The sequence below is a fragment of the Entelurus aequoreus genome, linkage group LG06 (assembly GCF_033978785.1).
Source record: "Entelurus aequoreus isolate RoL-2023_Sb linkage group LG06, RoL_Eaeq_v1.1, whole genome shotgun sequence".
In the NCBI taxonomy this organism is placed as follows: domain Eukaryota; kingdom Metazoa; phylum Chordata; class Actinopteri; order Syngnathiformes; family Syngnathidae; genus Entelurus; species Entelurus aequoreus.
Window position 1 is genome coordinate 35,290,922 of NC_084736.1, and position 27,599 is coordinate 35,318,520.

The 27,599-nt window shown below is 41.7% G+C and overlaps 1 protein-coding gene across 1 annotated transcript; it reads right to left on the minus strand.

The window, feature by feature from the left end:
* Window positions 1-54: 54 nt before the first annotated feature.
* Window positions 55-27,599, minus strand: lrrc57 (leucine rich repeat containing 57). Its single transcript, XM_062050630.1, has 6 exons — window positions 27,400-27,599; window positions 21,433-21,537; window positions 21,232-21,367; window positions 20,894-21,162; window positions 18,470-18,655; window positions 55-480 (listed from the first exon to the last, which is right to left on the minus strand). The coding sequence occupies exons 2-6, from the start codon at window positions 21,514-21,516 to the stop codon at window positions 439-441; spliced, it is 717 nt and encodes a 238-aa protein (XP_061906614.1). The 5' UTR covers window positions 21,517-21,537; window positions 27,400-27,599; the 3' UTR covers window positions 55-438.

The window sequence follows — 27,599 nt, forward strand, 5'->3', positions numbered from 1 at the left end:
AACTGACGTTTATTCAAACTTTGTCACATGTTGAATAAAATACGTTGTTTCATGCATTAATATTCATATCCAAAATAACTACACAATACTTGCAATAACCTTTATGTCCGAGATAAACTACTTTATTCCTTCAGATGTATGCTTTTATTTTGAAAGTTAATTTATTAATGTGGCTAGCCTGACAGTGGAGACAAAGCTAGCACGCGGGAGGGGAGGGGCTTACTTCCATTTCTCACGTCATTGGCGTCACATGATGACATCTTCCACATGAAGTGTCTAATCGCTGCTCGCTTCACTTCCTGTTTTTGCCGGCTGCAACAAGCGCATCGCTATGGCAACGTGGGCCGCCATGACAGGTCAGCTGATGGCACGCCTAAGTGTTTCCTTTCTGCTGGGAAAACATTGGCCCCGCCCACTTGTGTCCGCAGGAAGTGGCTTTCAGGCAAACTTCTTCCTGTTGGCAGTGAAACGCTCCATGTACTGAGGAGAGAAGACATAATAATAATAATAATAATACTCCATGTACTAAGACATAATAATAATAATACTCCATGTACTGAGGAGAGAAGACATAATAATAATAATACTCCATGTACTGAGGAGAGAAGACATAATAATAATAATACTCCATGTACTGAGGAGAGAAGACATAATAATAATAATACTCCATGTACTGAGAAGACCTCATAGTAATAATACTCCATGTACTGAGGAGAGAAGACATCATCATTATAATAATAATACTCCATGTACTGAGAAGACATCATAATAATAATAATACTCCATGTACTGAGGAGAAGACATAATAATACTCCATGTACTGAGGAGAGAAGACATAATAATAATAATACAAATACTCCATGTACTGAGGAGAAGACATAATAATACTCCATGTACTGAGGAGAGAAGACATAATAATAATAATAATACAAATACTCCATGTACGAGAGAAGACATAATAATAATAATATTACTCCGTACTGAGGAGAGAAGACATAATAATAACAATAATAATAATACTCCATGTACTGAGGAGAGAAGACATCATCATCATAATAATAATAATAATAATTATAACACTCCATGTACTGAGGAGAGAAGACATCATCATAATAATAATACTCCATGTACTGAGGAGAAGACATACCGGTACTAATAATAATACTCATGTACTGAGGAGAGAAGACATAATAATAATAATACTCCATGTACTGAGGAGAGAAGACATAATAATAATAATACTCCATGTACTGAGGAGAGAAGACATCATCATCATAATAATAATAATAATAACACTCCATGTACTGAGGAGAGAAGACATAATAATAATAATAATAATAATAATACTCCATGTACTGAGGAGAGAAGACATAATAATAATAATAATAATTATAATAACTAGAAAATTCCCGCTGATATTTTGATGGGCCTGCTATCTGTGCCGTACTTATTAGATGGTGCCAAGTGTCTGAATCCGGGAGTTTTAGGTGTCATTGTACAAAATGAGCCACAGAACTAGCCTAAAACAGTAGCATGTTTACACAACAATGATAACACGTAGCATGTGTGCTAACGACAGCATGATAACAGTCAGTGTGTTTCATATACCAAGTTATACGACTCCTAGGTATATGGCTGCGGAATAGAAAAAAAAAAGTACAATTTGACAAAAAAAAGTTAGAATGCTTAAGTTAGCTTGCTACCATGCTATCATTTGCATGCTAACAGTTTACAAGTGTCACGTACCAAGTTACATGACTCTGGGGTAAACGATTGCAAAATTAGCGCAAAAAGTTACCATGCTAATTTTAGCATGCTAGCAAACTAACTTTAACATGTTATCAGTTAGCATGTGTCACATATCAAGTTATATGACTGTAAGATGTATGGCGGTCTAATTAGAGAATAAAAACGTTAGCTAAAAAAGTAGCATGTTCATATTAGTATGGTGGCATGCTATTAGCATGCTAGCAGTTAACATTTGTCACATTCGAAGTTATATGACTCGAGGGTAAACGGTTGCAAAATGAGCGTAAAAACCTACCACTTTAATGTTAGCATGCTTGCATGTTTCAAATACCAAGTTTTATGACTGTAAGGTGTATGACTGCAGAATTACACAAAAAAGCATAAAATTAGCCCCCCAAAAATTATCACTTTGATGTTAGCGCGCTAGCATGCTAACATTAGCATGCTAACAGTCAACAAGTGTCACACATGAAGTTATATGTACATGGTATATATGTACTATATTGTACATGGTAATTGTTATATATTGTATATACTGTATGTTATAGACATAATATAATATATCTGTATATATAATATACTGTACACATATTATGTATATATTCGTATACATGTTATATTTTATATCGCTATATTTAGGTCTCGTTCATGCCGACAGGCGTATCTTAAATTGGGAACATTTCCTGTTACCATGGCGACGCTATTCACAAATAAACAAAAACATGGTGTTAACAGTTCAATGGGCACACAACATCACTACACCAACAAATACTGCATGTTGGTATTTTTTAGAGTTTAAAGGCCTACTGCAACCCACTACTACCGACCACGCAGTCTGATAGTTTATATATCAATGATGAAATCTTAACATTGCAACACATGCCAATACGGCCCGGTTAACTTATAAAGTGCAATTTTAAATTTCCCGCCACACTTCCAGTTGAAAAAGCCTTCGGAGGATGACGTATGCGCGTGACGTAGCCCGGGAAACAGTGATATTCCTTCCCCATTGAATACAATACAAAAAAGCTCTGTTTTCATTTCATAATTCCACAGTATTCTGGACATCTGTGTTGGTGAACCTTTTGCAATTTGTTTAATGAACAATGGAGGCTGCAAAGAAGAACGTTGTAGGTGGGATCGGTGTATAGCGGCTGGCTGTAGCAACACAACAAGGATTACTCACTTGGATAGCAGACGCGCTAGCCGATGCTAACCGGCCACCGCACGGATGATCGGGTGAAGTCCGTCGATCGCTGGAACGCAGGTGAGCACGGGTGTTGATGAGCTGGGCAGATGAGGGCTGGCTGGCGTAATGTTTTTATCATAACTCTGTGAGGTCCAGTTGCTAAGTTGCTAAGTCAGCCTTAGCGTCGTTAGCAACAGCATTGTTAAGCTTTGCCAGGCTGAGATCTATTAACCGTGTAGTTACATGTACATGGTTTAATAGTATTGTTGATCTTCTGTCTATCCTTCCAGTCAGGGATTTATTTGTTTTGTTTCTATCTGCATTTGAGACAGATGCTATCACGTTAGCTCATGCTAATTAGCATGAGCTTCGTCGATGTATTGTCGTGGAGATAAAAGGCACTGAATGTCCATTTCCCGTTCTCGACTCTCATTTTCAAGAGGATATTGTTCTGTTACAACTAAAAGTTGTAAACTCTTGTTGTTGAAATGTGTTGTGCTTAAATAAGCTTGTTATGTAATTAATATTATTACATGTGTATTTGTCGCCATCATGTGGTCATGGCAGTTAATACATCTTTGAGAAGTGTGTATTTTGAATCAAACTTTATTGACCGGAAGTTACATAAGCCAAGCAGAGAAATCTCCGGTTCCAGCACGTACTTTATGGTGGTTATTTTCGAAGAAAAACTGCATATATCCTTTGTTTAAGGTTGCATCGCCGGTATGTATCATCAGTTGAACTTTGAAACTTGGTTTTTGTCTAAAATATTTCGAGCTAAATTTATGATTTTTGATGTATGATCTTTGCCATACTCATTAGCAATAATTTGCGATGTCATCTAAGATGGCGTCGTAGTACAATTTCACTTTGTTTACCTTCTCATGTCTTGTAAGGTAGCATTACAGCATATATATGAATACATTTGCATAACATATTTATATATTGACTGTATTGTTTGTCTTTTTAGTTTCATCCTTTTGAATGTCATTAAACCTGCTGACAACGCTCATCGGTCTCCAGAGTCGTGACGTAAGAAAGGTGTTAAACAGCCCTTGCATCAGACATGCACCCCTGACGGCACAGTGAAACGGCGTCATCCAAGCAGACAGAGGTAACGCAGTCGTCGCACGCTAGAGTGAAGCTGACCACTACTACGCCACAACGCTACAACGCAAACGGCATACAGCAGTGATTCAGCAGTCATCATCTAGTCCACCCCACCATGTCCAGCAAGGCGCCATCTTTAAAGACCCGGTCCGAGGCTTCGACGAACTCCTCCACAGGTTCCGCAGCAGCTAGGGCAAGAGCAAAAGCTGAGGCAGCCAAAGCCCGCCTCGGTTTTGCAGCAATAAGTAGAAAAAGCTAAAATAGAGGCATCTATTGAATTTCTTCAACATGAAAAAGATGTTGCATCTGCTATTGCTGAAGCAGAGGCATTAGAAACAGCTGTAGGCACACAGGTAGAAGCACGCAGCAATCCTTGTTCTTTTGTCACATCTGAACGTACAAAGCAATATGTCCTCAGCCAAGCTGAATTTGTAAAAGAGGGAAAATATGTTGTTACACAGCCATCACAATGTGAAAATGCTCCTCAGAGCAAGTCAAAGCTCAGTAGCAATCAATTACTTCAACCAACAAAACAAAGTGATTCTAAACAAATGCCCTTTGGCCCCCCTAATTATCTTAAAAACTTCCAAAACCCCTCAGTCATTTCCTCCTCTCCTCACATCCAAAACAATGACAGTGCAAGTTGGTCAACTCAGGTATCAGCATCCAACTTCCATGATGTCCGGCCTTCATGCCAAGAGCCTAAAAACTCTAATGTGAGTGACTTTATTAGATACTTTGCTCGCCGGGAAATAGTAGCAACAGGATTACTGCAATTTAACGACAAGCCTCAAAATTTCAGAGCTTGGAAACGTTCCTTTAAAAATGCAATAAATGGATTAGAACTAACAACAAGTGAAGAGATGGACTTGATGTTAAAGTGGCTTGGCAAAGAATCCTCTGAACACGTAGAACAAATTAGAGCCATACACATTAACAACCCAACCAAAGGTCTCAATATGATGTGGGACAGACTTGAGCAATGTTATGGCTCAGCTGAAGTGATTGAGGATACACTCTTCAAAAGAATTGATATGTTCCCCAAAATCACATCCAAAGACTACACAAAACTAAGGAAGTTTAGTGACCTGCTCATGGAAATGCAGAGTGCTAAAGCTGAAGGAGACCTTCCTGGTCTTGCGTTTTTGGATACCGCAAGAGGATTAAATCCAATTGTGCAGAAACTTCCCTTCAATTTACAAGAAAGGTGGATCACAGTAGGAGCTAAATACAAACGCACACAACGTGTCCCCTTCCCACCATTCAATGTTTTTGTAGACTTTGTAACGCAGGAAGCTAACTCAAGAAATGACCCCAGTTTTAACTTTACATCGTTCCCTGACGTACACAAACTCGACAAACTGCCATGGAGAGCATATAAACAAAAAGAAATTTCAGTGCACAAAACTGATGTTGTCTCCCGTTACAATTTAGATACACAAAGAACGGCAAACAAAGCTGTAGACAGCGACAAGCTTTGCCCAATTCACATGAAACCTCATCCCCTCTTGAAGTGCAGATCATTTCGAATGAAAACACTCGATGATCGAAAAGCATTCTTAAAAGAGAATCACATTTGCTTCAAATGCTGTTCTTCATCTACACACATTGCAAAAAACTGTATGGTCAAGATACAGTGCTCTGAGTGTCTTGATGAAAAACACTGCACTGCTCTTCACCCAGGACCAGCACCCTGGCTTAGAGTAACTGAACCTGCAGCAGAGTATGGCGGGGAGAGTGACTCCGCTAAGTCGGAGGAGATCACGTCCAAGTGCACACAGGTTTGTGGCGTGAACGAAGCAGGCAGATCCTGCTCTAAAATTAGTCTTGTTAAAGTGTACCCAGCAGGCCATCCTGAACAAGCAGTAAGGCTCTATGCCATCCATGATGAACAAAGCAACAGGTCGTTAGTATGTCCTGAGTTCTTTGAATTGTTCAATGACCGTGGCCCTAGTTCCCCTTATTCACTAAGGACATGTGCTGGTACTAAAGAAGCAATGGGCAGGAGAGCTACAGGATATGTAGTGGCAGCCATAGATGGTTCAGTCCACATCCCATTGCCTAGCCTCATTGAATGTAGAAATATCCCAAACGATAGAGATGAAATTCCCACACCCAGTGCAGCTATGCAACACAGTCATCTAAAGTCAGTAGCTCACCTTATCCCTGACCTGGACTCTAATGCCCCCATACTCATGCTTCTCGGACGGGATGCTATTAGAGTTCACAAAGTCCGTAAACAGATAAGTGGCCCTAACAATGCACCCTATGCACAAAAATTGGACCTCGGGTGGGTCATAGTAGGAAACGTGTGTTTAGGTGATGTCCACAAAACTCTCGCTGTGAAGACGCTGTTCACAAATACAACTGAGAAGGGGCGTCCTACAATGTTTGAGCCATGCCCCAATGTATTTAATGTAATAGAGAGACATTGTGAGATACAAGTTCCATTCAGCTTCAGCACTCAACTTGTGGATAGCGCTTGTGAACCTGATCATTTAGGATGTAATGTGTTCAAACAAACCAGACATGACAATTACATCGCACCCTCCATTCAGGACAAAGCCTTCTTGAAAATAATGGAAGAAGGACTACAAAAGGACACAGACAAGAGCTGGACAGCTCCATTACCATTCAAGTCGCCACGTCAAAAACTCCCTAACAACAGACCGCATGCCCTGAGCCGCTTAATGTCTCTTGTTCGTAGCTTTGAAAGGAAAGAAGAAATGAAGGAACATTTCATCACGTTTATGGACAAAATATTTGAAAACAAACATGCAGAGCTTGCCCCTCCACTGAAAGACGAAGAGGAATGTTGGTATTTGCCACTATTCGGGGTCTACCACCCTCGCAAGCCCAAACAGATTAGGGTCGTCTTTGACAGCAGCGCGAAGTACAAGAATGTGTCACTAAATGATGTGTTGTTGACAGGACCAGATCTTAACAACTCACTGTTAGGTGTCCTAATACGCTTCAGAAAGGAAGCTGTTGCCTTCACAGCCGACATTGAACAGATGTTTTACTGTTTCAATGTTCGAGAGCAAGACAGAAATTACTTGCGTTTTTTGTGGTTTCGTGACAATGACATTTCCAAAGACATTGTAGAGTATAGGATGAGAGTCCACGTCTTTGGGAATAGCCCATCACCAGCAGTGGCCATATACGGCTTACATCAGTCTGTTCTACGCAACCAGCCAGATTGTGATCCAGATGTCAAGCAGTTTGTCACACACGACTTCTACGTAGACGACGGACTCAAATCCCTCCCCACTGTTGAAATGGCTCTGTCCTTATTACAAAGAACCCGTGACACACTTGCAAACTCAAATCTAAGACTGCATAAAATAGCAGCTAACAGAAAAGAGGTACTCGAAGCATTCCCTTCACAAGATCATGCCAAAGACCTAAAGGACTTGGACTTTGAAGCTGATTCAGTCCCCATGCAACGTAGCCTGGGTCTCCTTTGGGACCTAAAGAAAGACTGCTTCACCTTTAGAGTGTCAGACGAGACAAAGCCCTTTACTAGACGAGGTGTTTTATCAACAATAAACAGCCTTTATGATCCATTAGGCTTTGTAGCACCAGTAACAATGCAGGGAAAGTCCATTCTGCGTGAACTTATGGCAGAGAATGGAGACTGGGATGCACCATTGCCCTCAGAAATGGAAGAGTCCTGGACCCTGTGGAAAGACTCACTTAAAGAACTGTCCAACTTGACCATTCCCAGAGCATACACAGAAATTTCTCCCTCAACAACTACAAAAAAAGAGTTGTTGGTATTTTCGGACGCATCTACTAAGGCTATAGCTGCAGTGGCCTATTTAAGAGTAACAGATGCAGCTAGGAACTGTGAAGTAGGCTTTGTTTTAGGTAAGGCAAAGTTAGCACCACGCCCAGATCAGACCATACCAAGATTAGAGCTTAGTGCTGCTGTGTTAGCAGTCGAGCTTGCAGATCTTCTCACTGACGAATTAGGCTTTGAAATAGACTACACTGCATTCTATACAGACAGTAAAGTAGTTCTAGGTTATATCCACAACGAGACAAGAAGATTTTATGTCTACGTGGCTAACCGTGTTACGAGAATCCGCAAATCTTCTCAACCAAGCCAATGGCATTACGTACCGAGCAGCCAGAACCCAGCAGATCACGCCACACGTTCTGTTCCTGCTTACCAGCTACCTCTTAGTAACTGGCTCACTGGCCCTGACTTCATGCTCCAAGATCAAAGTCCCTCAAATGACTCTTTTGAACTTGTTGAACCTTGCACAGACTCTGATGTCAGACCACAGGTGTCTACACTCAAAACCACAATCTCAACCAAACAACTTGGCTCTGACAGATTCAACAAGTTTTCGACATGGAAGTCTCTCAAGCGTGCTGTTTCGAGACTACTACACGTCATACATAACTTCAAATCACTGCCAAGCAAAATCAATCACTGCCGTGGTTGGCACTACTGTGAGACAGGACTCACTGTAGACGAGTCAAACCAAACCCAAAAGGTAACCCCTCTTAAGGCTCCAGTTGGCAACTTTACAGCGTCAGACCTCTACAAACATCAGTGGCGCCAAGTCCAGCACCTGTCAAACACCTTCTGGGGCAGGTGGAAGAAGGAGTTCCTTCCCACTCTCCAACCACGTCGCAAGTGGCATTCCAGTCAACTTAACGTGAGCGTAGGTACGGTCGTTATACTCAAAGACAGCCAAATTCCCCGAAATGAATGGCCTCTTGCACGTGTAACTCAGGTGTTCCCAAGTAAAGATGGCAAAGTCCGTTCAGTAGAGCTAAGGGTAGTCAGGTCAGATGATACAAAGGTATTGACCAGACCCATCTCAGAAATTGTACCTTTGATTATTTAATGAGAGGTATTTGTTTGTTTTTTCCAGTTATTTTTGTGGCGTTTATCCACGCCAAGCGGGGAGTGTTCTGTTACAACTAAAAGTTGTAAACTCTTGTTGTTGAAATGTGTTGTGCTTAAATAAGCTTGTTATGTAATTAATATTATTACATGTGTATTTGTCGCCATCATGTGGTCATGGCAGTTAATACATCTTTGAGAAGTGTGTATTTTGAATCAAACTTTATTGACCGGAAGTTACATAAGCCAAGCAGAGAAATCTCCGGTTCCAGCACGTACTTTATGGTGGTTATTTTCGAAGAAAAACTGCATATATCCTTTGTTTAAGGTTGCATCGCCGGTATGTATCATCAGTTGAACTTTGAAACTTGGTTTTTGTCTAAAATATTTCGAGCTAAATTTATGATTTTTGATGTATGATCTTTGCCATACTCATTAGCAATAATTTGCGATGTCATCTAAGATGGCGTCGTAGTACAATTTCACTTTGTTTACCTTCTCATGTCTTGTAAGGTAGCATTACAGCATATATATGAATACATTTGCATAACATATTTATATATTGACTGTATTGTTTGTCTTTTTAGTTTCATCCTTTTGAATGTCATTAAACCTGCTGACAACGCTCATCGGTCTCCAGAGTCGTGACGTAAGAAAGGTGTTAAACAGCCCTTGCATCAGACATGCACCCCTGACGGCACAGATATAGTATCCGAGGTGGTTTAAAATACAAATCCGTGATCCACAATAGAAAAAGGAGAGAGTGTGGAATCCAATGAGCCAGCTTGTACCTAAGTTACGGTCAGAGCGAAAAAAAATATGTATTTCACTGCATTCTAGTCCGTCACTCTAACGTTCCTCGTCCACGAATCTTTCATCCTCGTTCAAATTAATGGGGTAATGGTCCGAATAGCTATAGCTGCGTTGAAAACAATAGGAAAATATGAGGGAGTGAACAACTGACAACGTCACGCTACTTCCGGTAGGGGCAAGTTTTTTTTTATATCAGAGACCAAAAGTTGCGAACTTTATCGACGTTGTTCTATACTAAATCCTTTCAGCAAAAATATGGCAATATCGCAAAATTATCAAGTGTGACACATAGAATGGATCTGCTATCCCCGTTTAAATAAAAAAAATTCATTTCAGTAGGCCTTTAAGTCTCTGTCTGTATGAAGGGATCAAGTGCACCATCACGTGATCTGGTAGTCCGAGAGCAGCGTGCGGGACTGCATGGTATGCCTTGCTTATTGTGGTGTAACAGTGATCCAAAGTGTTATCCTCTCTGGTCGGGCATTTAATAAACTGCCTATACTTGGGTAATTCCTGGCTCAAATTTCCCTTGTTAAAGTCACCAAGCACGATAACAAGAGAGTCCGGAAAAGACCGCTCCACATGTAAGATCTGGCCTGCAAGCGTGCGCTGAGCGTCACGCACGTCCGCGCCGGGTGGTATGTAGACAGCCACCAGTATGAATGAAACAATCTCACACGGTGAGTAAAAAGGCTTACAGTGAATGAAAAGATATTCCAGAGCAGGAGAGCAGTGTTGGGATATCACCGTCACGTCTGTACACCAGTTGCTGTTGATGAAGAAGCAAACTCCACCGCCTCTTTTTTTGCCGGAGAGCCTCGCGTCTCGGTCCGCGCGGAGAAGATAAAAGCCATCCAGTTGAACCGCGCTGTACGGGACACTTGCGCTCAGCCATGTCTCCGTGAAGCACAAAACACAAGATGAGGAAAAGTCCTTGTTTCTTCTCATCAGCAACGCTAGCTCGTCCATCTTGTTGGCAAGTGAGCGGACGTTGGAGAGAAAGATGCCAGGTAGAGGCGTGTGCAATCCCCGTCTGCGGAGACGGACAAGGGCGCACCCTCGCTTTCCTCTTCGGTGCGGTTTCCCTCTTTTGATCAAAGAATGGACCAAATCCGCAGCTGACGCTAAGATGACCGGTTATAAGTCCGTAGGGGTGATGGATCTGATGTTCAGTAGCTCTTCGCGGGTGTAAGAGCACGCGGACACACAATTTACGCACAAAAACAAACAAAACAGAGTGCATGAGAGCACCGAGGCAGCCGTGATCGCCGCCATGATGATCAAAGTAATGTGTATATGTGCATGTATATGTCTGCAGAATTAGACAAAAAAGGGCAAAAATTAGCAGAAAAAAGTTAGCACTTTGATGTTAGCGTGTTAGCATGCTAACTCTTAACATGTGTCACATTCGAAGTTATATTACTCTAAGGTGTATGGCTGCAGAAATAAGCAAAAAAGTGTTATATTAGCTGGGAACGATCTAATGCTAATTTTAGCATACTAGCATGCTAACGTTAAGAAGCTAGCAAATGACTGGGTAAGAAGAAATACCTAAATGCAGTATTTGTTGGTATGGACATAGAATGTAGCAAATAAGCTAGCATAAAACATTAGCGTGCTAATATGAGATACACTAGTTAACAAAAGCTAGCATACTAACGTTCTCACAAGTATGCTAGCATGCTAACAGTTGACAAGTGTCACATACCAAGTTGTATGACTCTGGGGTAAACAGTTGCAAAACTATCTAATTCAAAATTAGCTCAAAAAGCTCGCACGTTAATGTTAGCATGCTAACGTAAACATGCATACAGTTAGCATGTTTCAAATACCAAGTTATATGAGTGTAAGGTGTATGGCTGCGGAATTAGACAAAAAAAATGTAAAATTTGCAAACAAAAAGTTAGCACTTTTATGTTAGCGTGCTAGCATACTATCATTAGCACGCTAGCAGTTAACATGTGTCACATTACAAGTTATATTACTCTAAGGTGTATGGCTGCAGAATTACACAAAAAAAGTGTAATATTAGCTGGACAGGTAGCCATGCTAATGTTAGCATACTAGCACACTAACGTTAAGAAGCTAGCACATGACGGGGTAAGAAAAAAATACCAAAATGCAGTATTTGTTGGTGTAGTGATGTTGTGTGCCCATTGAACTGTTAACCCCATGTTGTTGTTTATTTGTGAATAGCGTCGCCATGGTAACAGGAAATGTTCCCAATTTAAGATACGCCTGTCGGCACGGACGAGACCTTTCTAACGGTATAACATATGTGGGGGTTCGTTAGCCGTTTAGTCTCGTAGTAGACAAAAGGTGTTTTTTTTGTTGGTGAATAGCGTTGCCATGGTAACATGAAATGATCTGCTAACACTGTAACACACTAAGATACCTGAGGGGAGGGGCTGTCACGTGACATCAAAGGAATTCATGTAATTTGATGAGGCTGCTACTATTACGCAATGACAGGAAGTAATGGAGGATTTGTAGAAAAACTTCATTCCGAACAATGTCAGATTGTGGGCAAACGCTTAAAGCGATCGACTTTTCGTAAAAACCGTGTGCGCCTCAAGGCTTTGAGGAACGTTCCGGTGTTCTCAGATTTCCGATAAGTGGAGAAATGGCCGAGTTAGAGTGAGTAGGAAAATAAGAATTTTTGTGTTGTTTGGTTCTGACATCTTAACATTAGGACTCGATGAGAGATTTAGCTGACTTTCTTGGCTTTGAGGCCCAGCAGAAGCCACATGGGACACATGAGCTCCATAAAAGTGAAATTTTTTGAGAGAGGACAAGTGTGTCAACGTCTTCACCGAAACACATGACAGTGGCATAAAAGATGTTGCCGTGACGACAGTTTGTTCACCCAAAAAAAAGAGCAAATATTCTGGGTTTACAGCCTCTAGTAAATTAGAGTGTGAGCCAACCGCTTTAATGGGGAAAGGCTGAGCCGATGGCGCTCGCCTCACTCCGATGGCCATCCAGCCAAAACCAAACATTGGACATTAAAACTAGCCAGGGATAAAGTAGACAAGTGTGTGAACAAAATGAGACGTTAAGCACCGAGCTACGTGAAAGAATGGCTGAGCTACGAGAGGAGGTCATCTCGCAGGTGTGCTGGAAAATTACCCATTATAAAGGTACGTTCTTCTTGAATTGGCCCACTTTTTTGTTTATTCTTGAATAGCGTCACCATGGTAACTTGAAATGTGCCCAATTTAAGATACGCCTATTGGCGCAAACGAGACCTTTCTAACGGTATAACATATGTGGCGGTTCGTTGGCCGGTTCATCCTGTATTAAACAAAAGGTGTTTTTGTATTTTTGCTAATAGCGTTGCCATGGTAACATGAAATGTTACCAATTTAGATTCCCGCCTTCGGCGCGAACGAGACCTTTCCGACGGTATAACACATGTTGGGGTGCTTTGGCCGGTTCGTCTCGGAGTGGCGGGAAGAGAAACGTGCGGAACAAGAAGTTGAATAATAAAGTTTGAAGTACGAGCAATAACAATATGGGCTGCTTGCATTCACTGCTGCTTGCAGCATGTGAATGGGCGCTTGCAGGCCCATAATAGGGACGGCGTGGCGAAGTTGGTAGAGTGGCTGTGCCAGCAATCGGAGTGTTGCTGGTTACTGGGGTTCAATCCCCACCTTCTACCTTCCTAGTCACGTCCGTTGTGTCCTTGGGCAAGACACTTCACCCTTTGCCTCTGATGGCTGCTGGTTAGCGCCTTGCATGGCAGCTCCCGCCATCAGTGTGTGAATGTGTGTGTGAATGGGTAAATGTGGAAATAGTGTCAAAGCGCTTTGAGTACCTTGAAGGTAGAAAAGCGCTATACAAGTATAACCCATTTATTATTTATCATTTATAATAATAATAATACTCCATGTACTGAGGAGAGAAGACATCCTGTCACACCATGATGTACTACAGTAGTACTTGTACTTGTGTACTACTTGGAATAATACTTTGTGACAATACTGTCCCTACAATGACATTACACCTAAAAACATCTTAGAGCAGGGGTCCCCAAACTTTTTGACTCGGGGGCCGCATTGTGTTAAAACAATTTGGCCAGTGGGCCGGGCTGTGTATATATATATATATATATATATATATATATATATATATATATATATATATATATATATATATATATATACACACATACATACATACATACATACACATACAAATATATATATATATATATATATTTTTTTTTATATATATATATATTTGATATACTGTATATATTATATATATATATATATATATATATATATATATATATATAGATACACTGTATATATAGATATATATATATATTAGATATATATAGCGCACTTTCCGCGCGCGCGATCATGTCACGTTATCCATGAGAAAATGCATTTTTAGACAATATGATTTGCCTAAGCGGCTAGGAGACACCGTGAGTAGCAAGCGGTACAAAGTGGATAAGAAAAGACAGAAAAAAAAAATATATATATATATATATATATTTTTATTTATATATATATATTTTTTTTTATACCTGGGACTTCCCGCGGGCCTGATTTTGGACGCTGGCGGGCCGTAGTTTGGGGACCACTCTCTTAGAGTGTGCCAACTTTCCCATGTTAGCATGCTAACGTTTTATGCTAGGATTTGAACTAATTGTATTTGTTTAAACAAAAAAACTATGGATTTTGATTATTGGTGCCATCTTTGAAGCGTGCCAACTTTTCCTACGTTGGCATGCTAACGTTTTATGCTTGGATTTGAACCAATTGTATTCCTTTAAACATAAAAACTATGGATTTGGAATTGATTTTTTGCACCATCTTAGACAAACTAACTTCTCTAATGTTTACATGTCAACTTGAGCATGCTAACATTTCATGCTAGCATTATTTGTAATTTAATTCAAACTTAAAAATCATAGCTTTTGATACTTAGAAGTACATTAACATATCCTATGTTAGCATGCTAATGTTTTATGCTAGCATTATAACTTTGAAACTTGGCGCCATCTGAGAAGTATGCTAAGGTATGCCAGCATTATTGCTAAATTGATTTAAACCTAAAAATCATGGCTTTTGATACTTGGCGCTGTCACGCCAAATTTCTTCCCCCTACAAACCCCCCCCCCCCCCCCCCCCCCATTTACTTCCGTGGTCATGTTTCCTCTTACGTCATTGACAGCGATCAATAGCACTTCGGCTTTGACTGCCCGTCACTGGAAGGATACTTCGTATTTGACAGCTGCTGGAATCTGAAGAAATCGATTGTTTTTTTTGTACAGGCGCGAAACAGGACAGTCGCATGCCGGTTAAGGACACCCGGCAACTTTGTGATTTTATTGGACGCTGCCCTGGAAGTAAATTGGGCGGGAAGGTTTTTGTAGGGGAAAGAAATTTGGCGTGACAGCGCCATCTTAGAAATATGCTAACTTATCCTATGTTAACGTGCTAACGTTTTATGCCAGCATTATTGCTAATTTAATTTAAACCTAAAAATCTTAGCTTTTGATACTTGGCACCATCTTAGAAGTATGTTAACGTATCCGATGTTAACATGCTACCAATTTGTGCTCGCATTTTAACTTATGGGGTTTGAAACTTTGTGGCATCTTACAAGTATATTAACTCAATTTATGCTAACATATGTTAGCATGCTAACACTTTACGCTAGCCTTTTAATTTATGGCTTTTGAAACTTGGCGCCATTTTAGAAGACGCTAACTCATTTTATGTTAACACTTATACCAGCTTTTTAGCTTCAATCAACCCTGGGCCAAAGGTTCACGGCACAGATAGCAGGCCCGTCAACATTTCTAGCTATATATAATAATTACTAGCCTAGCTAGAAAATTAGCTAACCTATAATCTAACCCTAATCCGCATTATTCGCCCCTTGTCGTATTTGTAATATTTGTTAGCCTAGGTATCACATTAACACCTTGTGGTATGCGTAATATTTGTTAGCCTAGCTATCACATTAGCACTTTGTAGTATACATAATGTTTGTTAGCCTAGCTATCACATTAGCACCTTGTGGTATACATAATATTTGTTAGCCTATCTATCACATTAGCACCTTGTGGTATCCGCCATATTTGTTAGTTTAGCTATCACATTAGCACTTTGTAGTATACGTAATGCTTGTTAGCCAAGCTATCACATTAGCACCTTGTGGTATCTGCCATATTTGTTAGCTTAGCTATCACATTAGCACCTTGTAGTACACGTAATATGTTAGCCTAGCTATCACATTAGCACTTTGTGGTACACGTAATATTTGTAAGCCTAGCTATCACATTAGTACCTTGTAGTATACGTAATATTTGTTAGCCTAGCTATCATATTAGCATCTTGTGGTATGCGTAATATTTGTTAGCTTAGCTATCACATTAGCACCTTGTGGTATCTGCCATATTTGTTAGCCTAGCTATCACATTAGCACCTTGTGGTATCTGCCATATTTGATATCTTAGCTATCACATTAGTACCTTGTAGTATACGTAATATTTGTTAGCCTAGCTATCACATTAGCACCTTGTGGTATGCGTAATATTTTTTAGCCTAGCTATCACATTAGCACTTTGTAGTATACGTAATATTTGTTAGCTGAGCCATCACATTAGCACATTGTGGTATGCGTAATATTTGTTAGCTTAGCTATCACATTAGCACCTTGTTGTATGCGTAATATTTGTTAGTTTAGCTATCACATTAGCACCTTGTTGTATGCGTAATATTTGTTAGCCTAGCTATCACATTAGCACCTTGTGGTATCTGCCATACTTGTTAGCCTAGCTATCACATTAGCACCTTGTGGTATCTGCCATATTTGTTAGCCTAGCTATTATATTAGCACCTTGTGGTATCTGCCATATTTGTTAGCTTAGCTATCACATTAGCACTTTGTAGTATACGTAATGCTTGTTAGCCAAGCTATCACATTAGCACCTTGTGCTATCTGCCATATTTGTTAGCTTAGCTATCACATTAGCACCTTGTAGTACACGTAATATTTGTTAGCCTAGCTATCACATTAGCACTTTGTGGTACACGTAATATTTGTTAGCCTAGCTATCACATTAGTACCTTGTAGTATACGTAATATTTGTTAGCCTATCTATCACATTAGCACCTTGTGGTATGCGTAATATTTGTTAGCTTAGCTATCACATTAGTACCTTGTGGTATCTGCCATATTTGTTAGCCTAGCTATCACATTAGCACCTTGTGGTATCTGCCATATTTGATAGCTTAGCTATCACATTAGTACCTTGTAGTATACGTAATATTTGTTAGCCTAGCTATCACATTAGCACCTTGTGGTATGCGTAATATTTTTTAGCCTAGCTATCACATTAGCACTTTGTAGTATACGTAATATTTGTTAGCTTAGCCATCACTTTAGCACCTTGTGGTATGCGTAATATTTGTTAGCTTAGCTATCACATTAGCACCTTGTTGTATGCGTAATATTTGTTAGCTTAGCTATCACATTAGCACCTTATGGTATCTGCCATATTTGTTAGCCTAGCTATCACATTAGCACCTTGTGGTATCTGCCATATTTGTTAGCCTAGCTATCACATTAGCACCTTGTGGTATCTGCCATATTTGTTAGCCTAGCTATCACATTAGCACCTTGTGGTATCTGCCATATTTGATAGCTTAGCTATCACATTAGTAGCTTGTAATACACGTAATATTTGTTAGTCTAGCTATCACATTAGCACCTTGTGGTATGCGTAATATTTGTTAGCCTAGCTATCACATTAGCCCTTTCTAGTATACGTAATATTTGTTAGCCTAGCTATCACATTAGCAACTTGTGGTATACATAATGTTTGTTAGCCTAGCTATCACATTAGCACCTTGTGGTATACGTAATGTTTGTTAGCCTAGCTATCACATTAGCACCTTGTGGTATACGTAATATTTGTTAGACTAGCTATCACATTAGCACTTTGTAGTATACGTAATGTTTGTTAGCCGAGCTATCACATTAGCACCTTGTGGTATCTGCCATATTTGTTAGCCTCGCTATCACATTAGCACCTTGTGGTACACGTAATATTTGTTAGCCTAGCTATCACATTAGCACCTTGTGGTACACGTAATATTTGTTAGCCTAGCTATCACATTAGCACCTTGTGGTATCTGCCATATTTGTTAGCCTAGCTATCACATTAGCACCCTGTGGTATCTGCCATATTTGTTAGCCTATGTATCACATTAGCACCTTGTGGTATACGTAGTATTTGTTAGCCTAGCTATCACATTAGCACCTTGTGGTATCTGCCATATTTGTTAGCCTAGCTATCACATTAGCACCTTGTGGTACACGTAATATTTGTTAGCCTAGCTACCACATTAGCACCTTGTGGTATCTGCCATATTTGTTAGCCTAGCTATCACATTAGCACCTTGTGGTATCTGCCATATTTGTTAGCCTAGGTATCACATTAGCACCTTGTGGTACACGTAATATTTGTTAGCCTAGCTACCACATTAGCACCTTGTGGTATCTGCCATATTTGTTAGCCTAGCTATCACATTAGCACCTTGTGGTATCTGCCATATTTGTTAGCCTAGGTATCACATTAGCACCTTGTGGTATACGTAATATTTGTTAGCCTCGCTATCACATTAGCCCCTTGTGGTATCTGCCATATTTGTTAGCCTAGCTATCACATTAGCACCTTGTGGTATCTGCCATATTTGTTAGCCTAGCTAGCACATTAGCACCTTGTCGTATCCGTCCAGGTCCCGAAGATTCTTGACCTCAAAGAGGTTTCCCTCCACAGAGAAGAGAGACACGTGGGACTGGCTGAGGATGGACAAAGGAATGGAGGACAAGTCCAGACAGTTTTCTTCCACTCGCAGGACTTTAAGACGAGGACATCCCGACACTTCTTCTGCCACCACTGAGATCTGAAAGACCAGCAACACCCCAAGAACTGAAACACTTGACTTGTAGTTCTGGACTTCATGGTGTGCTACCTGCTTGTGGTTCTGGACTTCATGATGTGCTTACCTGCTTGTGGTTCTGGACTTCATGATGTGCTTACCTGCTTGTGGTTCTGGACTTCATGGTGTGCTACCTGCTTGTGGTTCTGGACTTCAAAGTGTGCTACCTGCTTGTGGTTCTGGAGTTCATTGGGTGCTACCTGCTTGTGGTTCTGGACTTCATTGGGTGCTATCTGCTTGTGGTTCTGGACTTCATGGTGTGCTACCTGCTTGATGTTCTGGACTTCTTGGTGTGCTTCCTGCTTGTGGTTCTGGACTTCATGGTGTGCTACCTGCTTGTGGTTCTGGTTGTGATGGACTTCATTGTGTGCTACCTGCTAGTGGTTCTGGACTTCATGGTGTGCTACCTGCTTGTGGTTCTGGACTTCATTGTGTGCTACCTGCTTGTGGTTCTGGACTTCATGATGTGCTACTTGCTTGTGGTTCTGGACTTTATGGTGTGCTACCTGCTTGTGGTTCTGGACTTCATGATAAATAAATTATAAATGGGTTGTACTTGTATAGCGCTTTTCTACCTTCAAGGTACTCAAAGCGCTTTGACAGTATTTCCACATTTACCCATTCACACACACATTCACACACTGATGGCGGGAGCTGCCATGCAAGGCGCTAACCAGCAGCCATCAGAGGCAAAGGGTGAAGTATCTTGCCCAAGGACACAACGAACGTGACTATGAAGGTAGAAGGTGGGAATTGAACCCCAGTAACCAGCAACACTCCGATTGCTGGCACAGCCACTCTACCAACTTCGCCACGCCGATGTGCTACCTGCTTGTGGTTCTGGACTTCATGGTGTGCTAATTGTTTGTGGTTCTGGTTGTGATGGACTTCATTCTGTGCTACCTGCTTGTGGTTCTGGACTTCATGGTGTGCTACCTGCTTGTGGTTCTGGACTTCATTGTGTGCTACCTGCTTGTGGTTCTGGACTTCATGGTGTGCTACCTGCTTGTGGTTCTGGACTTCATGGTGTGTTACCTGTTTGTGGTTCTGGACTTCATGGTGTGCTACCTGCTTGTGGTTCTGGACGCCATCGTGTGCTACCTGCTTGTGGTTCTGGACTTCATTGTGTGCTATCTGCTTGTGGTTCTAGACTTCATTGTGTGCTACCTGATTGTGGTTCTGGACTTCATGGTGTGCTACCTGCTTGTGGTTCTGGACTTCATGATGTGCTACCTGCTTGTGGTTCTGGACTTCATGATGTGCTAAATGCTTGTGGTTCTGGATTTTATGGTGTGCTACCTGCTTGTGGTTCTGGACTTCATGGTGTGCTACCTGCTTGTGGTTCTGGTTGTGATGGACTTCATTGTGTGCTACCTGCTTGTGGTTCTGGACTTCATTGTGTGCTACCTGCTTGTGGTTCTGGACTTCATGGTGTGCTACCTGTTTGTGGTTCTGGACTTCATGGTATGCTACCTGCTTGTGGTTCTGGACTTCATGGTGAGCTACCTGCTTGTGGTTCTGGACTTCATTGTGTGCTACCTGCTTGTGGTTCTGGACTCCATAGTGTGCTACCTGCTTGTCGTTCTGGACTTCATTGTGTGCTATCTGCTTGTGGTTCTGGACTTCATTGTGTGCTATCTGCTTGTGGTCTGGACTTCATTGTGTGCTACCTGATTGTGGTTCTGGACTTCATGGTGTGCTACCTGCTTGTGGTTCTGGACTTCATGGTGTGCTACCTGCTTGTGGTTCTGGACTTCATGGTGTGCTACCTGTTTGTTGTTCTGGACTTCATGGTGTGCTACCTGCTTGTGGTTCTGGACTTTATGGTGTGCTACTTGCTTGTGGTTCTGGACTTCATGGTATGCTACCTGCTTGTGATTCTGGTTGTGATGGACTTCATTGTGTGCTACCTGCTTGTGGTTCTGGACTTCATGGTGTGCTACCTGCTTGTGGTTCTGGACTTCATGGTGTGCTACCTGTTTGTGGTTCTGGACTTCATGGTGTGCTACCTGCTTGTGGTTCTTGACTTCATTGTGTGCTACCTGCTTCTCCCTTTTGTGACTAGAACCACCTAGTGTATGTGATTTGAGGACAATGGAAGTGAAACTGGCATTCTGGACTAACTCTGAACTAGACTAGTACCCAAGTGGCTTGATTGGTACTGGTTGAGCTTGGACTGATTGGATGGTGTGGCACTGGTACCTGATTCTGGTTGAGGTTGATTTCAATGGCCTGCAGCTCTGACACGTATGATGGGACGCTCTGAATTTGGTTGCGGGACAAATCTAGCAGGTCCAGCTGTCTCAGGCCCCCCAGTCCCTTGGGGAACTCCGAGATACGGTTCCCTGCCAGAATGAGGGTCCGCAGGGCTTTGAGGTGGTCCAGGGTTGGAGGCAGCTGCTGGATCCGGTTGGTGCTGAGACTCAAAGTCTCCAGTTTCTTCAGATTCCCAATCTCGGTGGGAAGTCCGCCTGGGGACAAACAACACGTGGACTATGAGGCGCACCATGGTTCCACACCACAAAGAGGTAGTGACTGACCCAGTCGGTTGGAGTTGAGTGTCAAACTTCTGAGCTGTGCAAAGTTTCCTATGAAAGGGGGAAGTGATTCCAGTTTGTTGTCTGACAGGTCAAGAGTTCTCAGGTTGGAGGTGAGCCGTTGAAGCTCCTCAGGAAACTGAAGCCCACAAAGACCCAAATCAAGACTTGACATTTCCACTACGTTCTCTGAAGTTCTCTCACCTCCTGAAGACCTCGTCCAGTCAGTTGGAACACTCCCGTCTTCTGGGACATCTCCAGGTGGGACTTGAGTGCGCTGTTCCCCATCTGGACGCCAAAACCCTAGTCCTGATCAATCAATCAATCAATCATGTCAGTCCATGACTATGACATCCTGGGTCACTGCCAATCAATCAATCAATCAATCAATCAATCAATCAATCAATCAATCAACCAACCAACCGTCAGTCCATGACTATGACATCCTGGGTCCCTGCGGATCAATCAATCAATCAATCAATCAATCAATCAACCAATCATCAGTCCATGACTATGACATCCTGGGTCCCTGCGGATCACGCTCCATGTTCATAGATAGATAGATAGATAGTACTTTATTGATTCCTTCAGGAGAGTTCCCTCAGGAAAATTAAAATGCAAACCTTTCTGATTGGACAAGTGTGAGGAAGAGGGCGTGTCTTTGTGTGACAAATGAGAGACTGGTCCACGAATAAATATCACCTAGTCTTAGACTTAGATTGGTCACATCTCGTCTTAGACATAGATTGGTCACATCTCGTCTTAGACATAGATTGGTCACATCTAGTCTTAGACTTAGATTGGTCACATCTTGTCTTAGACTTAGATTGGTCACATCTAGTCTTAGACCTAGATTGGTCACATCTAGTCTTAGATTTAGATTGGCCAGATCTAGTCTTAGACCTAAATCGGTCACATCTCGTCTTAGATTTAGATTGGTCACATCTCGTCTTACACTTATATTGGTCACATCTCTTCTTAGACTTAGATTGGTCACATCTCGTTTTAGACTTGGATTGGTCACATCTAGTCTTAGACTTATATTGGTCACATCTAGTCTTAGACTTAGATTGGTTACATCTCGTCTTAGACTTAGATTGATCACATCTAGTCTTAGACTTAAATTGGTCAGATCTAGTCTTAGACTTAAATTAGTCAGATCTAGTCTTAGACTTAGATTGGTCAGATTTAGTCTTAGACTTGGATTGGTCAGATCTAGTCTTAGACTTAGATTGGTCAGATCTAGTCTTGGACTGAGATTGGTAACATCTTGCCTTAGACTTAGATTGGTCACATCTAGTGTTAGACTTAGATTGGTCACATCTAGTCTTAGACTGGTCAGAGCTAGTCTTAGACTTAGATTGGTCAGATCTAGTCTTAGACATAGTATGGTCAGATCTAGTCTTAGACTTAGTTTGGTCAGATCTAGTCTTACACTTAGATTGGTCAGATTTAGTCTTAGACTTAGATTGGTCAGATCTAGTCTTAGACTTAGATTGGTCAGATCTAGTCTTAGACTTACATCAGTTAGATCTAGTCTTAGACTTAGATTGGTCACATCTCGTCTTAGACTTAGATTGGTCACATCTCGTCTTCGACTTGGATTGGTCACATCTAGTCTTAGACTGGTCACGTCTAGTCTTCGACTTAGATTGGACACATCTAGTTTTAGACTTAGATCGGTCACATTTAGTCTTAGACCTAGATTGGTCACATCTAGTCTTAGACTTAGATTGTTTTGCCCTGTGGTAGTGAGAAAAAATCCCCCTGGTTAGTATTGAAGTATTGTGTGGTAGAACCATCACTGTGGATCCACTACTACCAGTCCAAAATAGTCAGAATCCCCCACGTAAATATTCAATTCAGTTGTAAACAAATATCATTCTGCTCACCTTCCATGAGCAGAATGTTTCTAACTCCTCTTATTTAGTGCAGCGGGTAACCAGAACGATCGTGCATTTTGTGATAAAAGCATGAAATTTGGTACACTTATAGGCAAAGGCATTCTCAAAAGATTTGGATATGGAGCCACCATGAATTTTCAAAATGGCGCGCATGGCAGCCATCTTTCAAAATGGCTGTCAGTAACAACTGTTCGCTTATGAATGATGGATATAATATGATGTTTCAGACTTATTTACCATACATAGTACTTGGTAAATGTCTTTTGCATAATCTAAATGTGTCATTAAATATTCAAGATGGCTGACATCTTCAAGATTGCAGCCATCACTTTTATGACTGTCTGATATGGGTGAACTCGACATGGCTGAACTACCAAGGACACACCCTAACGTAGCTCAGGCATTCAAGGCAGGCAAATTCACTGTCCAGAAGACCAAAAATGTGTTCTCCTCTATGGCCATTGACCAGGCCCATGAGCAGATGAATGCTTGCATTAAAGGAGATGGTTGTGCTGTGGGCCTTACTGACAACTCATCTGCACTATTGCGATGGATGGTAGCAGGACCAGAAGTTGCACGATCCGTACAGGAGTTTGAGATTGATTCCAAGAAATCAGATAACACACGTCACCATGACCAAACAACAAGTGTTCAGGTCTCATTCATCAAAGATGTACAATATTTGGTCAGTGCAATGGAACACTTTTGAAATCCATTTGAAGAGGAAAGCAAGGACCTGATTGTTCTCCACTCAAAGGAACTTGCTGGAACTTCAGCTGCTGAGGTAGTCAGAAAGGTGAAGCAGATAGGAGAGCACCAATTTGAAGCTTTCACAAAAGAACGCCTTGTTGAGAGAACAAAGACAGTGGACAACACCATACCAAGAAATAAGCTTCTGGTGTTTGGTACTTCAACCGTGAGGAGAGTATCAAAACCGAAACAGAAAATGGTCTCTCTCAAACAGGACATGGAGTTCTTTTCAAGGTTATTCATTGCTTGCCAGACCCGAGATGAAAACCTAGAGGAGTTCTTTCGACACGAGAACCAACCATGTCCACCAGCGCTTTCTGATGGGGGAGGTCTCCCACTGGGAGTGAAGAGTGATCTGCTTCCATGCCTTGAACAAGTTCACAGTGTATACTCTGACAGTCCAAAGGTTACCTGCACCATTGTAGATGGGGCAGCCATCATCCAGATGCTGAAACCAAGTTCAGTAAAAACCTTCAATGACTATGCCCATGTGATCTTCATTCCATATCTGACCAGAAAGTTTGAAACTGTGTCCAAGCTTGATCTGGTGTGGGACCGCTACTTGTCTGACTCTCTGAAAGCTGCTACGAGAGCAAAGCGTGGCACTGGAATTCAGAGACGTGTGGTAGGTGATGCAGCCATTCCCGGGAACTGGCAAAACTTTCTTAGAGATGACAGCAATAAGACTGAGTTGTTTGCCTTTCTCTCGGAGGCTCTGCTCAGATGGTTTGTGCAGGAGGATAAACAGCTTGTCATCACAAGTGACATGGAAGTCCTTAGCAAGCCACCTCTCCCAGATAGGACATAGATTGCTCCTTGCACGCATGAGGAAGTGGATAGTCGCCTGTTATTGCACGTAGCCCATGCAGCAAGAAACGGCCACCACAAAATTATGATTCAAACAGTTGATACTGATGTTATGGTGCTGGCTGTGGCAGTGGCTCAGACTCTACAACCAGAGGATGAGCTTTGGTTGGCTTTCGGTACAGGTAAGAATTTTCGATATTTGGCAGCCCATGAAATTGCATCAGGGCTCGGGCCCGATAAAGCATGTGCACTACCAGTGTTCCATACATTGACGGGTTGTGACACTGTGTCAAGCTTTGTTGGCCATGGGAAAAAGACTGCATGGGCTGTATGGTCTGTGCTTCCAGAACTTACACATGCCTTGTTGAAAGTGTCTTCAGCCCCAGATGACATACCACAGGAGGTAATGGCCACAATTGAGAGGTTTGTTATCTTAGTCTATGACCGAACCAGCACATGTACAGAAATCAATACGGCAAGGAGGAAGTTATTTGCAAAGAGGCACAATGTGCAAACAATCCCCCCTACCAAGGCTGCCCTAGAAGAGCATGTTAAGAAAGCTGTATACCAAGGAGGGCACGTGTGGGGTACAGTCCTGGTGTCAACACCAGAACTACCTTCACCGTGCGAATGGGGCTGGTCAAAGTCACCGGAGGGGGACTATGAACCCTTCTGGACATGCCTACCAGATGCAGGCCAGTCAAGTTATGAACTTGTCTCATGCAAATGCAAGAAGGGTTGTGTTGGGCAGTGTAAGTGCAAAAAATCCCACTTACAGTGCACAGCCCTTTGTGTCTGTGAAGGCGAGTGTGACTATAGTCTTCCCTGTGATAGACCCTAGGTTTCCCTTGCTTAACATGAGTATTTTGAGATAGAAAGAAGATTCTTAGAAATTCCAAAGTTCCCAATTCAAATTCTGCATCAAGATGAATGTATAATTAAACATAGAGATCATCCATATCTAACCAGTTGGCGGCCGTTTTGAATTTTCAATGAAAATGTTCCACTATCCAAAAGACATTTACCAAGTAGTATGAATGGTAAATAAGTCTGAAATATCATATTAAATCCATCATTCATAAGAAAACAGTTGTTGCTGGTGGGCATTTTGACATGTTGAAAATTGATGATGGCTCCACATCCAAATCTTTTGAGAATGCCTTTGGCTATAAGTGTACCAAATTTCATGCTTTTATCACAAAATGCACAATTCCTTTATATTTTGGAACTAAACTCTTGTACTAATTTATTGGAGGCTAAATTGCAGAGTATTTTAAGAATGGTTGAAAGGACAGTGTTGTATGTGGAAGACTGACTACCTCTTCTGTTCGGGGATGTTTTTTTAACCTTGACGTACATTGCTTCCCTCACTCCTCTTTGGTACCATCTGTCCTCCCTGTCCACAATCTGTACATGTTTGAGTACTGTTTCACCCTGAGGTGCAGGTAGACATCTGAGTCTAGACCTGAAGACTTTGTTGTCAAAGGAGTGTTGTTTCTCCCTGATGTGCAGGTAGACATCTGAGTCTAGACCTGAAGACTTTGTTGTCAAAGTAGTCTCTCCCCGAGGTGCAGGTAGACATCTGAGTCTAGACCTGAAGACTTTGTTGTCAAAGGAGTAGTTTATCCCGGAGGTGTAGGTAGACATCTGAGTCTAGACCTGAAGACTTTGTTGTCAAAGGAGTAGTTTCTCCCTGAGGTGCAGGTAGACATCTGAGTCGAGACCTGAAGACTTTGTTGTCAAAGGAGTAGTTTCTCCCTGAGGTGTAGGTAGACATCTGAGTCTAGACCTGAAGACTTGTTGTCAAAGGAGTAGTTTCTCCCTGAGGTGCAGGTAGACATCTGAGTCTAGACCTGAAGACTTTGTTTTCAAAGGAGTAGTTTCTCCCTGAGGTGCAGGTAGAAATCTGAGTCTAGACCTGAAGACTTTGTTTTCAGGTAGAAATCTGAGTCTAGACCTGAAGACTTTGTTTTCAAAGTAGTAGTTTCTCCCTGAGGTGCAGGTAGACATCTGAGTCTAGACCTGAAGACTTTGTTGTCAAAGGAGTAGTTTCTCCCTGAGGTGCAGATAGACATCTGAGTCTAGACCTGAAGACTTTGTTTTCAAAGTAGTAGTTTCTCCCTGAGGTGCAGGTAGACATCTGAGTCTAGACCTGAAGACTTTGTTGTCAAAGGAGTAGTTTCTCCCTGAGGTGCAGGTAGACATCTGAGTCTACACCTGAATACTGTTGTCAAAGGAGTAGTTTCTCCCTGAGGTGTTGTGTTTGTTCAAAGTCCTTCTGATAAATATGGAATGACAATATTTTTGTCACCTTTTTCCTCCTCACCCACTCTGTTCTTTCAGTTATAAAGCAAAACTGAAATATTCAATAGAACAATATTGACATACACACAATGTATCAGAGTCAGTCTATATTCCTATTATTCATTTGAGAATTGTATTCATTCTGGAGAGTAGAATAAGTCGTACTATGTCATCACACGGCACGTGAGGGCTGACGTCATGGAGTGACGTCACCGTCCAGCTGGGAGGCGCTATTAGTTCCTAGCCATGTTAGCTTGTTTATTATCGGTCGTCATTACAAAAGCGAAAGAGTAGAGTTGGAGTCGTGTGACATTTCTACAACAAGGTGCACTCAACTTGATCGTGATTCCATTTCTCTGGCCTAAGCCGAGCTAATAATGTGAGCTAACATTAGCACATCCGTTACCTTGCTAAGCGGTCCCACAGTTGTCACCGCGCCGACAAAACGTGTGACGCTCCTGGGGAAAAGCTGAGAAGATTCAGAAGAGCTCAGAGAAGCGAGCCGCCCAAGTGTTGTACAGACTGGAAATACCCGGAAGTGACGTCACGACGACGGTCCTTCTTCGTTTTGGTTTGCTATGGCGTGGGAGAGCACACCACCACCTA